Source organism: Lepisma saccharinum, chromosome 10 (genome assembly GCF_977018435.1).
Source record: "Lepisma saccharinum chromosome 10, izLepSacc3.1, whole genome shotgun sequence".
In the NCBI taxonomy this organism is placed as follows: domain Eukaryota; kingdom Metazoa; phylum Arthropoda; class Insecta; order Zygentoma; family Lepismatidae; genus Lepisma; species Lepisma saccharinum.
In genome coordinates this window covers 11,477,287-11,491,473 of record NC_139238.1, presented here as the reverse complement: position 1 = coordinate 11,491,473, position 14,187 = coordinate 11,477,287, and the positions used below count along the sequence as shown (strand labels likewise).

Below are 14,187 nucleotides of genomic sequence, written 5' to 3'. Positions count from 1 at the left end.
ATTGATTTCTCCTATTAGCAAGATGTGGTCTGAATTAATGTCAGCTCCTGGCAATGTCTTCGCATTTTTCAAACAATTTCGAAATCTTTCTTGTACCAGTATGTAATCTATCTCGTATCTTTTACAATCTCTTGGACATATCCAGGTGTACCTCCTTCTCTTATGTTGTTGGAACAGTGTGTTTCCAACAATTAGGGAGTTTCTTTTACAGAAATTTACCAGGCTTTCCCCTCTCTCATTTCTCTCGCCTAATCCATATCTTCCTACTGTACTTCCATCCTGCATTTCTCCTACTACAGCATTCCAATCACCCATTACGATAATGCACGAACCCTTTCTCTCTTTTTCCATCAATTCCTCTATCTTCTCATAGTTTTCCTCCACTTCTTCTTCTGACAACCCACTATGTGGCATATACACTTGAATTAACGCTAAGTCTTTCTTCTTTCCTTGAAGTTTCACCATTATAATCCTGTCATCCACATAACGCACTGTTATAACTTTATGTTTCACACGTGGTCCTAGCACTATTCCCACACCACGGTTTCCTTGTTGATCACCTCCAGAATAAAACATCTTGAACTCATCACTCACTATTTCACCATTTTGTTCCCACCTCACTTCTGATATTCCCATAACATCTACTTTCTTTCTTCTCATTTACTCTTATTTTGTTTATGGAGGTCATGCTGGTGTCACTGTTGGTAATAGTAACAGCTCACTTTCCTGAATCACTGACATCAAAAAACTGCACCTATTTGTGTCGTGACGAAGCTACGAGCGGAGCTTTCATTTTCGTGTCCCACAGTACAGAACAGGTTAATGGAGGCATATTAGTTTATTAGTATAATTAGTCTAATTGTATTAATTCGATATACCCATAAAGAGATGAAGAAAAAATATAAAAAGAAATTCATAACAAATATGGTGTTTCATGCAAATCGAGCCACTGGTATCATATTTCCAAGTGGAAAATTATACAGTAAAACAGATTTTGAAATATTTTAAATCGGTACAGGATGACTTGGAAATTTATTCGGAACTTCAAAAATTAAGGGATTTACTTTCCAAAGTGAGTGGATACCTTATGTAACTTTCAGTGTATTGTCAAATGTTAACTATTTATCACAGGCAAGAATGCGTGTATGCTATAGTTGCATACACACACTGGTTAGACAATGTATATTTGAAGGAGTTGTAGTGTTATAGAAACGAAGTCACTTGCAAAAACTTTTCTAAGAAAGGAAGTTTCTACATCAGGGGTCTTCAACTCATGTCCTGTTGGCCACAGCTGACCCTTTGCCATGGCCCGTGCCCATTTGAAAAATTAAGTACTTAACGTAAAGTACCACTTGGGGCTGGCAGATGACAGCATCTTATAGTTCTCAATACCGCAGTATAGCTTCGTGGTCCGCGAGCATCGTTGAAATTGCTAATGTGACCTGCACTGTCTGACGGGTTAAAGACCACTGATCTACATGCTGTAAATATTTGTTGGTGTAAGGCAATATCTTGTATATTTCTAGCCTACTGGTATTTTAATTCCTATTTTTCTCCTTTAAGTTTCTTGTTGAAGATAATGAAGTAATTCAAAAGGAAGAACTTCCCTTGGATTACAGTGATGATTACTGGGAGAAGAGGTACAAAATAAGAAGAGAGAGAATCCCTGTATTTCTGGAGAAAGTTGCCGATATGATATTACGCACTGGAAAATATCTAAATGTTATAAGGCAATGTGGTGAGTTCATTATGTTTTTGTAGAGATGGAATTTGATTTATTTTATAGACAACATGAACTTGCTGTTTTGTGAATGACAAATACAGTTGGGACTGTTTTATACGTAACTTAGTACTGCGTAATTCTGTTTTATACAAAGGCTGTCGCACAGAAGGTGAGACAAAATTCTGTATAGTAAAACAGCGGCTAGCAAATGTACTAGGGTAAAAATTTGGTTCATTAGCTCCCGATTGAGACCAAAATGAGCGCAATAGATCAAAAAGTTGTGACTGCGTAGCAGTTAAAAGACTAGCATGTACATGGACCCCTCCAAGAATCATTAAAATGAAACAAAAAAATTACAAACCACAAATTTTTTATTCAGAATCAGCCATATCGAGTAGACGTACATCTTTTTCAAAATAGGCACCATTGACAGCTAAGCAAGCGTCCATACGCTCCTGCCACTTTGTGAATGTCTTTGAAAATTCGTCGTCAGGTAGCGAACTGAAGAAAACTTGTGCTGCGGTGATCACGTCTTTGTTCGTCATGAAATGACAACCACGTAAAGTGGCCTTTAAAAGTGGAAATAGCCGAAATCGCAGGGTGCAAGGTCATCACCCCCTAGAGCTAGAAGGCCACTCCCTTGCCGCGTGACGTCACGCCGATCCGACCCTTCCAGCAGTAGCCAGAACTGTTCGATTCTCAGCATTTCCGAATATTGCTTCTACAGCGGAAAAGAATTACTACGTAATGTTCAGCAGAATGTTGTTAAACAAGAATAGTAAATAAGGATATACAAATCTGCTGAATACCAATTATTTTAATATACCAAAATATAAAGTAATATATACATTGTACTAGATAAGTTCGAACATCTAATTTTTTCTTCCAAATGTAGTGATTTACATTTATGTACGCACAATTTTTGCATTTTGATCTTAGCATTGAAACGCATTCGAAAGAAAAATATTAATAGATACAATTTAGGAGGATATACAGATTTTCAGTCAGCGATTAATTTAAACAAGTTAAGGCATGTACATTTTTTCATTCATTGTCGTTGACACATTTAACCTGGAAAGGCAGCAAACAGGCAGAAAAATCTTTTTTTTGAAGATAAGAAAATTGTGCACAGTGTAATTACTAGCTTCTCTTAACCTAGCTGTAATGCATGGCTCTAACTTATTCACTGACCAAGTCATTCATGTGTCACATGGATTCACCCGCGCTGGCTGACTTTATATTACATTAGGTCATTTTAGATCTACATCAACCGACTTAAAATTTTAAAATCACAATAAAAAAATAAAATCATTCTGAAATGTCATTACCTCAAAACGTCTGATGGTAATTAAAACACCAAGAACATAAGTTTCATGAGCTCATTCTAAAATTTACTGGCAAAAAAAACATAATGAAAGTAAGTTACAATTACATCAAAACTAAGCATATTAAATAAAAAATAAATCGCCTCTAAGCAAAATGTTAGAATTTCAGAATAATCTCACGCAATTAAACGCAAAGATTCCTCCCTCCTAAATTAAACAGACCCCTCCAAAAAATCAAGCACAATTACACAATGTAAGTAAGATACAATTACATCAAAAGCGTGTTAAATTCTCTTTTTTTTCATAGTGTAAAATGAATGTCTTTCTCGGTTTCGTATCGAGATGAAAATGTTTGTCTCGTTCTCGGTTTTTCATAGTTTGAAATAAATGTCTTTCTCGGTTTCGTATCGAGATGAAAATGTTTGTCTCGTTCTCGGTTTTTCATAGTTTGAAATAAATGTCTTTCTCGGTTTCGTATCGAGATGAAAATGTTTGTCTCGTTCTCGGTTTTTCATAGTTTGAAATAAATGTCTTTCTCGGTTTCGTATCGAGATGAAAATTTTTCTCGTTCTCGGTTTTTCATAGTGAAATGAATGCCTTTCTCAGTTTCGTATCGAATTGAAAATGTTTGTCTCGTTCTCGGTTTTTCATAGTTTGAAATAAATGTCTTTCTCGGTTTCGTATCGAGATGAAAATTTTTCTCGTTCTCGGTTTTTCATAGTGTGAAATGAATGCCTTTCTCGGTTTCGTATCGAGATGAATATGTTTGTCGAGTTCTCGGTTTTCATAGGTTGAAATGAATGCCTTTCTCGGTTTCGTATAGAGTTGAAAATGTTTGTCTCGTTCTCGGTCTTTCATAGTTTGAAATGAACGTCTTTCTCGGTTTCGTTACGAGTTGAAAATGTTTGTCTCGTTCTCGGTATTTTAATAATTTGAAATATATTTCTTTCTCGGTTTCGTATTGAGATGAAAATGTATCTTGTTCTCGGTTTTGTCATAAATTGAATTGAATGTAGGTTTCGTATCGAGTTGAATATGTTTGTCTCGTCCTCGGTTTTTTCATAGTTTGAAATAAACGTCTTTCTCGGTTTGGTATCGAGTTGAAAATGTTTGTCTCGTTCTCGGTTTTTCATAGTTTGAAATGAATGTCTTTCTCGGTTTCGTATTAAGGTGAAAATGTTTGTCTCGTTCTCGAATGTCTTTCTCGGTTTCGCATCGAGATAGTTTGAAATAAATGTTTCACTCTCGGTTTAGTCTCGAATTGCAATTATTTGTCTCGTTCTCCGTTTCTTATTGAACTGCTAAAATGTTGAGCCGTTCTCGGTTTCGCCACGAGTTTGAAATGAATGTCTCGTTCTCGGTTTCTTTTCGAATCGGAAAAGTTTGACTTGTCCTTGTCTTCATAAGCGAAGATGAAATATATCTCATCAATTCACTGTTTGTACTCATCATCGTGATTAACCTAGAAGGGCTGAAAAGCAACGTAGCATTTTTATAAAGTACAAAATTATTCTAGATTGTCTTTATTTATTACCCAACTAAGTATTAGAGAATATACTGTAAGGATGGTAAAAGAAACTAAAGAAGGACTAAAATTAAATGGTGTGACTCAGTTGTTAGCATATGCAGATGATGTAGACTTACTGGGGGATGATGTGAATACAATTAAGAATAATGCTAAAATATTTTTCAAAACTGCTAAAGAGATAGGTTTGGAAGTTAACAAAGAGAAAACTAAATATATGCTTACAGGCCGAAACCAAGTGTTAGGTAATAATCAAAATCTAATTATTGATAACAACTCGTTTGAACCAGTTTCCAAATTCAAATACTTAGGAGTAATATTAACAAATGAAAATTATATTAAAGAGGAAATAAAAAGTAGGCTTAATTCAGGAAATGCATGTTACTTCTCTCTTCATAATCTTTTGTCTTCTCGTTTAATATCTAAGAAACTAAAAGTTAAATAAACAAAACAGTAATTTTGCCTGTAGTATTATATGGGTGTGAAACTTGGTCCCTTACATTGAAAGAGGAACATAAATTGAGAGCATTTGAAAATAAGATCCTTAGGAAAATCTTTGGACCTAAAAGGGATGAGGAGACAGGTGAGTGGAGAAGGTTACATAATTTAGAACTACATAATTTGTACTCATGTCCAGATATTATTAGAATAATTAAATCAAGAAGACTTAGGTGGGCAGGCCATGTGGCACGAATGGGAGAGGAAAGAGGAGTTTACAGGATTCTTGTTGGGAAACCAGATGGTAAGAGACCTGTAGGAAGGCCAAGACGAAGATGGAGGGACAACGTTGAGATGGACCTAAAGGAAATCGGTAGGGATGGAAAAGAGTATATAGATCTTGCTCAAGATAGGGACAGTTGGAAGGCCTGTGTTGCTGCAGCCATGAACCTTCGGGTTTAAGAAGGCTAGAGAGTTAGTTAGTTAGTTAGATAAAAATATCAAGGGTGAGTTTCCGTTTATTGAAGTTAAGCATAATGTAGTGTAAAGTATGTGCAAGTGGAGGAATATTATAAAGAGAACTACGTCTAGAGAAAATTAGTATTGTCTATAAGAATGAATAGAACATAGATTCTTGTCTAGTTAATTACTCAGGTAATAATTTTAAATGAAGGAGAGGAATTGCTAGCTGTTTAGGAGTATACGAAGGCAACTTGAAAATGCCATTTCAAACAAAACATGCATCTTATACTAGCTACTTGAAATTACCTTGGAAGCTTTTGTTGGTGATAAATATTTCCTGTGGATAGCTCTAATCCATTTTTCTCGGCTTTCTAGATGGTTTGGAAACAAAAATAGTTGTCACTGTTGACTCATTGTCGTAATTGTCTTTACAATATGGCACACAACTACGAAATGACATGATGCCATGCAAACTTTACTTCTTGTACAAAAAACAAGAAAAAAACCCCACTAAAACACTAAATGTAAGGCGAAAGCACATCCACCTGTAAAAGAACACGTTCACAGTACACAGCTAGAAGCTCAACTAAGTAGCATTTTTGCAGGGTGTGGAGATTTTTCACCCTCCTTTCCTTGACCCCCAAGGGTCTGCCTGTCCCTACGTCACGAGGGGAAGGTTGTTGACCGAAATGGCCTTGAGTTTCAGGGGGTGATGGCAAGGTCCGGGCTGTATGCTGTATGCGGAAAATTTCTATTTTTCTCTTCATCACGTAATCCTGAAAAGCCCGAGCGGTATGCGGGCATGTGTTATCGTGGCGCAATAAGAAGGAGTTCTTCAAGTGAGGCCTCTTTTTTGCTACGTGCTGGTGCAGAGTCTCAGTCTGTCTTGATCGGCATATGCCTGTTGAAACATTGCATATGTTTCTGCAGCACTTTTCCCTAAACGCCAACAAACTCTTATGGCATGTTGCTGTTCATCTTGAATACTCATCGTAGGGCATGTCGCTGTTCATCTTGAATACTCATCGTGAAAAGCAATGTTATACACAAAAACCTGGAGGGGTAAACGAAAGATGTTCCACGTAAATCAACACAGCTGCTCACTAACGTGGTTTCGCAACATGTGACAACTTGCTACGGAAACAGAATGATTCATCCTACACGACGCGACTAGTGCCGAAACTATAGGCAGTGTTGCCAAGCTAGGAAAAAAATCTGTCTCACCTTCTCTGCGACAGTCTTTGTACATAAATTACTATAGGTCCCAGTAAAATATCATTTAAAAACATGATAATTGAACCTTATTTGTACATAATGCATTTATATGTAATTCTGTGTTATTCATTCTAATTTTTAAAAAAAATACAGTTGATTTGTACGTAACCAAACTACAACAATGTGACAGAAGTATACATTTCTTGTCATTACAAAAACTTACTCAAAACAAGGTATACTGAATATGTAAATAACGTAACAGCCGAATGGATTGATGAACCGAAGAAGTTCTACTCATTATTAAATTCGAAAAAGCAAAACCCTCGTGTGCCTATGGAAATTGCAAATAATTCTGACACCGTTGTTGGGGACGAGAGAGCACAACTTTTTAACAATTTTTTTCATGAAAGTTTCTCCTCAGAGACAGTTTCCGAACCTCTTCCTCATGTAAAGTTTGTTAGTTCCCACACACTCTCTTCGATTAAAAGCTCCCTTCAAGAAGTCAAATCTTTCCTCACCTCTTTGCCATTGCGCTGTTCCTTAGGCCCCGATGAAATTCCGACAATTTTTCTTCGCAAAACTGCTGACTCCCTGGCTCACCCTCTGTGCCTCTTATTAAACAAGTGTTTTTATGCAGGTGTTTTTCCTGAACTGTTAAAGCGTGCCAATGTTGTACCGATCTATAAATCTGGAGACAAACATTTGGTAAAACCTTATCGACCTATCTCTCTTTTGTCACACCCCTCTATCATCTGTGGGAAAATAATCAAAAAAGACAGATTGCTGAAGTTCACATCTCCCAATACTGCTCAGCATGGTTTTCTTCCAGGCAGCTCTTGCTTCACCAAGCTATCGGTGTAACTTTCTCATGCTACTCAGTCTATCTCAAATAATTCCCAGCTTGACATTATATATTTGGTAGGGATGGGCCGATATGAAATTTTGGCCGATACCGATAAAGTACCGATATAAAATTTATCGATACCGATAACCGATATTCTACCGATCCGATATAAAATTAGAAATGTTCCTTGAAGAACCTGAAAGGTTCATTGACCTCCTTAATAAATGTGTATTTCGAGGTGACTGCAGTGAAAGAGAAGTTGCATATTTAGACACTTACTTTTTTAGAAAGTAGGGCATGGAAATTATCCATAAAAATTATAACAAAATGGCAAAATTTTGCACTAAATTATCAGATATTTATCAATATATTGGATTGGTAAAATAATCGGTAATTTTACCGTTAAACTGATACACCGATATGCTTATATCGGCCGATACCAATTGAGTACCAATTAATCGGCCCCATCCCTAATATTTTGACATTTCATAATCCATACTTCAGGTTTGTGCGACTTACTCACTTTTATATATATATTCTTTCGTATTTCTAAAAATTAAAAATACAAAATTATTTATTACTTACATAAAATGAGTATCAGTTTTGTAGACTGACGACGTTTCGGGAACACCTGTTCCAGTGATTTATCCACACACCCCTAACACCCCCCCAACACCCTCCCAAATTTTGGTGAACACCCCCCCAAGCAGAAAAGTGGAACACCCCCCCCTACAGGGAAATTGTAGTAACTAGACTTTCTTCAAGAAAATTCCCAAAGGCTTAACACTTATAGTAGACACACTTTTCTTGCCTTTTTCGCTGAAAATTCATCTACTATATCATCGAAGTCCAATTCACGAAGAAGTTCATGTTCAATGCTTAATAAACAAAGATTGGATGAGCGATCCTGTCCCATGGCAGCACGAAGCCTGTTTTTCACTCATTTCATTTTTGAGAAAGATCTTTCTCCGCTGCAGTTTGTTACCATTAAGACAAAATACATTCTAAAGAGAATTTCGACATTGGGAAATGTACTGCGGAACGGGTCCTTACATATAATATTATACATGGACAGTTCCATTGGGATGTCTTCCTGAGGTTTGACATTGCTACTGCTTAGAACTCACAGTTCTAATACGATGTTATTAACGAAAAAAAGTTATGTACTTCGTAGGATTATTTATTATCTTAATCATATCTGAAAATTGATTGTTTGAATAAGTGTGCCTTATTTCCACACAACAGCCAAACCAATCCATGGCATAAAGTATACTGAGCTTCAGATATTTACAAACAGATCGACTGAGAGCTGTGCTACAATTGGATCCAGAAGAATGTAGACATACGACAATATTGAATTATTTTTTATTCTTAAAATACAACTTATGTAATTTTACAGAAGCATAGCCAGCTGGTTAAAATATTTTTTTGGTGGAGGCCCTTCAGAACTTCCTTTTGGTGGGGGGCCCCGGGGTAATTGCCCCAGTTTCCCATAGGTTAATCCGACCCTGCGTATCAGGATTGGGGGGGAAAATTTCCTTTTTGGTAATAGTGATTCATGTGGTAGAGAGAGGGAGTGGATATTTGAATTTTGTTACTTAGCGTTGCTTTTCTGCCACTTATAGCTAACCGCAACAATGAATGATGACATGAAATTGATGAAGAGAAACTCATAAACAGTGCCGCAACCACAGGGCGGCAGAGGGCATTGTCCCTCCCACCCTCCTGACCTTGGAAGGAAGTCCATTCTAGGGGAAGCAAACATTGAACTAAAAAAAAAAAAAGACTAGGAGAATCTAAGAATAGCAGGACAATTGGATACTCATGATGGAATTAGTTTTTACAAGATCCTTGCATTTTTCTTCGAGACGGCCAAGAGCACTTGCAAGGGGCAATTACCCCCCTCTCGATTTCAAATTTTATACAAATAAAAATACATTTCGTAAAATTTTCTTGCTCGCTTCGCTTGCAATACCTTCTATTCTTATAGTCCAAGTTCAGAGCAACAGCTATGGCGCGGTGAGAGTCGGCCCTGGGAGCCAAACGATCTACATGAAAAAAAAAATGTTAAAAGAGAATGCCCCCCCATAAAATTATTAGCACCCTATTAAAACAATTTATTTCTATGAAAATTAATATGAAATATTAATGATGACACCGTAATCCAAGAAGTCATTGATCAATCAAGGGATTCCTATTTGTTTGTCAGGTGTCAAAACATGTATTTCAACTATTATATAATACAATTCACACAATAATTTGCAATTTTTTTTTTTTTTTTTTTTTTTTTTTTTTTTTTAAGATATCATCCCTTTTCTGTTACTTATCTCTTTTGGGAGAGGTGTCAAGTGCCTCTGCGTACCCTGCTATATCTGCCAATGCGACCGACACAATAAATTAAAAATTTGCCCCCTCTAGGATTTACTTTGCCCCCCCCCCCCCCCTACAAAGAATTCCTGGCTACGGGTCCGAGTGTAAGGAATTATACATAAAAGAAATTTATATCTGACCATAGGTGGACCAGTGAGGGCACGACGGCGCTTGCCACTTCCTGCTTTAAAACGTGGAGAGAGAAAATTTGTTTGGTTCATTGTGCTCTTTGTGTTGAATAGTGAAATAAATGCTATTCAATTTTTAAATAATTGAAAATAAAGCATTGCCTCAATTTAGAAGTGAAAATTCATTGCCTTCCTTTTGCAGTTAACATGCCATGCGTTTATTTGCACATGTTGTTTCGTTTTCTTTTAAGGCAAAGAGGCACGTGACTCCTAATTCCCTATAGTCTCTCATTTAGTATTTGAAATATGAACTCTCAAAAGCGCCAAGCGTATTTTCCAAATTTTTTTAAGGGTATAATGCATGTGCATATTATTAGTTAAACATAGCAACAGTATGATGTTTACTCTTTACAATCTTGCTTTGCTCGTTCGGCGTCCTCTTTACCTCACCACATGCCCCCGGCCCCCTCCTGTTCTAACAGTTAGAAAATATTCATGTATAATTTTAATAGTTCTATGTAGCGAGTGAGTTCCAAATTCTGCTGGTGTTTTCAAATCTCTGTTTAAACGATGATTCACAAACTGAAATAAAGTAATGAAACTCGATATATTTAGAACATGGCCATGAAGACGTTAAAATATAGTGGGAAGTTGGGATGCACGTTTGATAGATACCTGATATTGCTTTTGAATGAAATCGGTCAAGGAATTTCATATTAAAGTCTTCAACGAACGAGCAAAGCAAGATTGTAAAGAGTAAACATCATGGGATACTGTTGCTATGTTTAACTAATAATATGCATAGCCTAATCAGTTTGCAAAGAAATAGTTCTAAAAATTTTCTTGCTCGCTTCGCTGGCAGTGTCATAATTTATTTAAGTCATATTATATGTGTATTTATTACTACTACTTCAGACAGGCAAGTGTGTCCACACACATGCAATGCATTCTCTCTGATATTTCAATTGGGCACCCCCAAGTTGAACTCCGAGTTACACTTACGGCAAGAACGATACAAATACAGTTAAAATATTGCGCAAGTGTTCCTAATTTCTTTATACGTAACTAGCTTAAGAATTGCATGAAATGATTTCTGGTAATAATACGTTAAAATTTTGTGTTTTTTAATGTCATCCCTTGTGTTTTGTCTAACGATTGATAAAATCAAGTACTGAACATTATCGGAAGGAAAGCAATACTCGAAACGTTAAACTGAAATGTTAACATTAATCTATTTTCCATCTTTTCCTGTATTTGACATCTTTTTTCTTCCGTGTTACGTGAAGGGTAGGGAGAAGGGGGGGTTAATCTCTAGAAACATCCATGAAGAAATTGAATTAGGGCTAACATTTTTAAAACGGTCCTAAATATGCACTTAACTTCCCCAAACTTACACCCCCCAAAATTTCCCAGAACCCCCCCTCCCCCCAATGGAAAAATCCTGGATAAACCACTGACCTGTTCCCTTCTTCATGTCCTATATCTCAGGTGTGGTCTCTTTTAGCTTCTCTGAGCATCAAATGAATTTAAAACAAATAACATATCTGGACATAGGATAACCTTATTTCATTTACCATTTAATATTGGTTTGGCATTAGTTTTCTATATCACTAAATATTATACTCGTGCTTTTGTGGCATTGGATAAAATATCATTAGTTTATCCTTTATTTTTTGTATTTCAGGTAAAAATGTGAAGTCACCGCAAGCAGAGGAGATAGTTTACACTATCAAGGAGCGACAGTATGTTGAAGCAATAGAAAAGGCGTACACGTTTGCCAGCAAAACTCTGCTTGAGCTGCTGATGGATGAGAATGATTTGATGGGTAGATTGAGGTATGGAAAGAAGTTGCTAATGTGTCCATTTATCAGTTCAGTTATTGAAAATTTATGAAAAATTGTGTCATAGCCAGTATTTGAATTCTGTGCCTGCCATTCCAATATATTATTTAGTCCTTCCCTTATTTGTCAATTCCTTATCAGGATCTACGTATAGAGAAGGGCAAACAAAGGGGGTAGTGAGAGGTTACATAATATGGACTCAGATCATTCTCGAAATGGGAGAGATGCTTCCATCCTCCAAGTGCATACATACCTGTGTCCTTGCTACAGCGATCTCGACACACTGAATTCATTTCAGAATCTGGTCTTGAATTTTTTTCCCAATCTTCTCAGATCGGTTCACTTGCTTAGATATACAAATTCCAATCCCTGTTAGTTCAGATCCAGCTGGATGAGGCAAGTAATGTAATTTGTAAGGTCTGCATTCCAAACCAATGAGAACATCCTGTCTCTGTAACCTGCTGTTCTTGTATCGACCTTCTAATTTTTCACTATGTCCTTGCGCATCCTCTGTTCCAAGCATTAATTGCGTGAAATGAGAAAGACGATACAGATATATCAATAAATAGCGTGTAAGTCAGAGCAAAATTCTGTCATTTTTCTGTTTTCACACATGTAAACATGTACAGTGGAATCCCAATTTTACATTCCCAGATTTTACATTTTACCTCATTTTAAGTTTTTTCAGACTGGTCCCCTGAAAACGTATCAAGGTTCCACTGTAATTTATATGTGCTAGTTTTGTGAAGTAAATGTCTAAATATGCAGTTCCATTTTTCAAATACAAAACACATGGCCACATACATCTATCAAGGAGGTTGATTAAACATTCATGTTCTTAAAAGAATGTTCGCAATGTTTATATTGCACTGGTATAATATTAATTACCAGTATTATTAAATTTTATGCTGATATTGGATAAAATTTCATATCGATGCATTCCTACTTGCAACTATGGTTTCTTTTTTAACTGAAGTCATTATTTTCACATTTCTACTCCAAAAATGGACTGAGAACCAAGTTACACAGGGTGTCTACAAGCCTGGAAAATCTGGAAATCCTGGAAAAGTTGAGAGAACTTATGATGTATGCGGTAAACACAATTTGAATATTGTATACGTAATGTTACATGTTTCCACATTGCAAACTGGATGTTTTTTTTCTGATTAATTTTGAAGGTCCGCTGCCTTCATTTACTGAGAACATGGCATCTTTGCAGCTGAGAATCACAAAACTTTATGTATGCAAATCAGGGATTTTTACTTTTTTTTTAATGCCAGACAAATTTACTGTTTTTCTGGAAAAATCAACATTTTTGTAGTAGTGCACGAAAAGTAGGTTTATGAACAAAGAAAAGAAATGATAAGACATTAAATTTGTTGCAGACAAACTATAAGCATGTAACTGCTTAGTTAACGCTGTGAAATAAAATAAACCATTCATTGCCAATTCTTCCTTGAAAGCATGTGGGGTTAAGATAAGTGGACGTTTTTAAACCACACACTGCGCTAATGGCAGGTCAGGTGGTTGGTTCTTGGAAAAGAGGGATGAAGGATGCTGTGAATTAGCTTTGTTTTATCTACTCTAGTTCCGGAAATGGATTCAGCAAATTTCTTCTTGTCCTCTTCCCTTCTATGTCAGTCTTTTGTGTGACTGTTGGTATTGGTCAATGAGGGTTATTTATTTCTGCTGAGATTAGATTGGAACCAATAAAAAGTTGACTTTTTTTTAGAAAAAAATTATAGAAATTTTGGTTTTGTAGGCCTTTTCTAATTACAGGTAACCAGTTTCACTTGCAATGTTAGTTAAAGAGTTTAGATGTTCGTCATATTTTGGAATTAAGTAAATAATTTTACATGTTGTAGCAGCCAAAATACACATATTTGCCATTTCTTCTACAGGGTGTCCAAAAAGTCACCCAACCGAGACTCATGTATAACTTTTATACAAAAGGTGATAGACATGAAATTTCCACTGGGCATTAACTTTGTCCATGTGGATATTTTTAAACATTAAACTAGAAAACTCTGCTGTTCTTGAACGTTCATTATGGGAGAAAAGTTAGTAATGTTTAGAAAAGTTTTTGTCTGAAGTGAAAACAAGCAAGGATAAATGACAGCTGTGGAGTTGCTTGCAAAAATTTTCAATGTGTATTGATGGTCTCTGTGGATATTTACCTAACATAAAATAATGATTCATTATTACACATTTTACACATTACCGACAACTTATGGGGTTAATTATGACATATTCATAAAAAGTAAATATATTTTAAATTAAGAGGTGCACTGGCAACATTGGTTCATATCAGCAGGC

The 14,187-nt window shown here is 36.1% G+C and overlaps 1 protein-coding gene across 2 annotated transcripts in view; it reads left to right on the top strand.

The window, feature by feature from the left end:
• LOC145993773 (gamma-tubulin complex component 2-like) overlaps positions 1 to 14,187 on the top strand; it is a 182,136-nt gene that overhangs the window by 28,040 nt on the left and 139,909 nt on the right. For both annotated transcript variants that reach the window (XM_083129553.1, XM_083129552.1), the window contains exons 9-10: positions 1,564 to 1,738; positions 11,715 to 11,865. In XM_083129553.1, the coding sequence (XP_082985679.1) occupies positions 1,564 to 1,738; positions 11,715 to 11,865 (326 nt within the window). The remainder of the gene's footprint in view (positions 1 to 1,563; positions 1,739 to 11,714; positions 11,866 to 14,187) is intronic.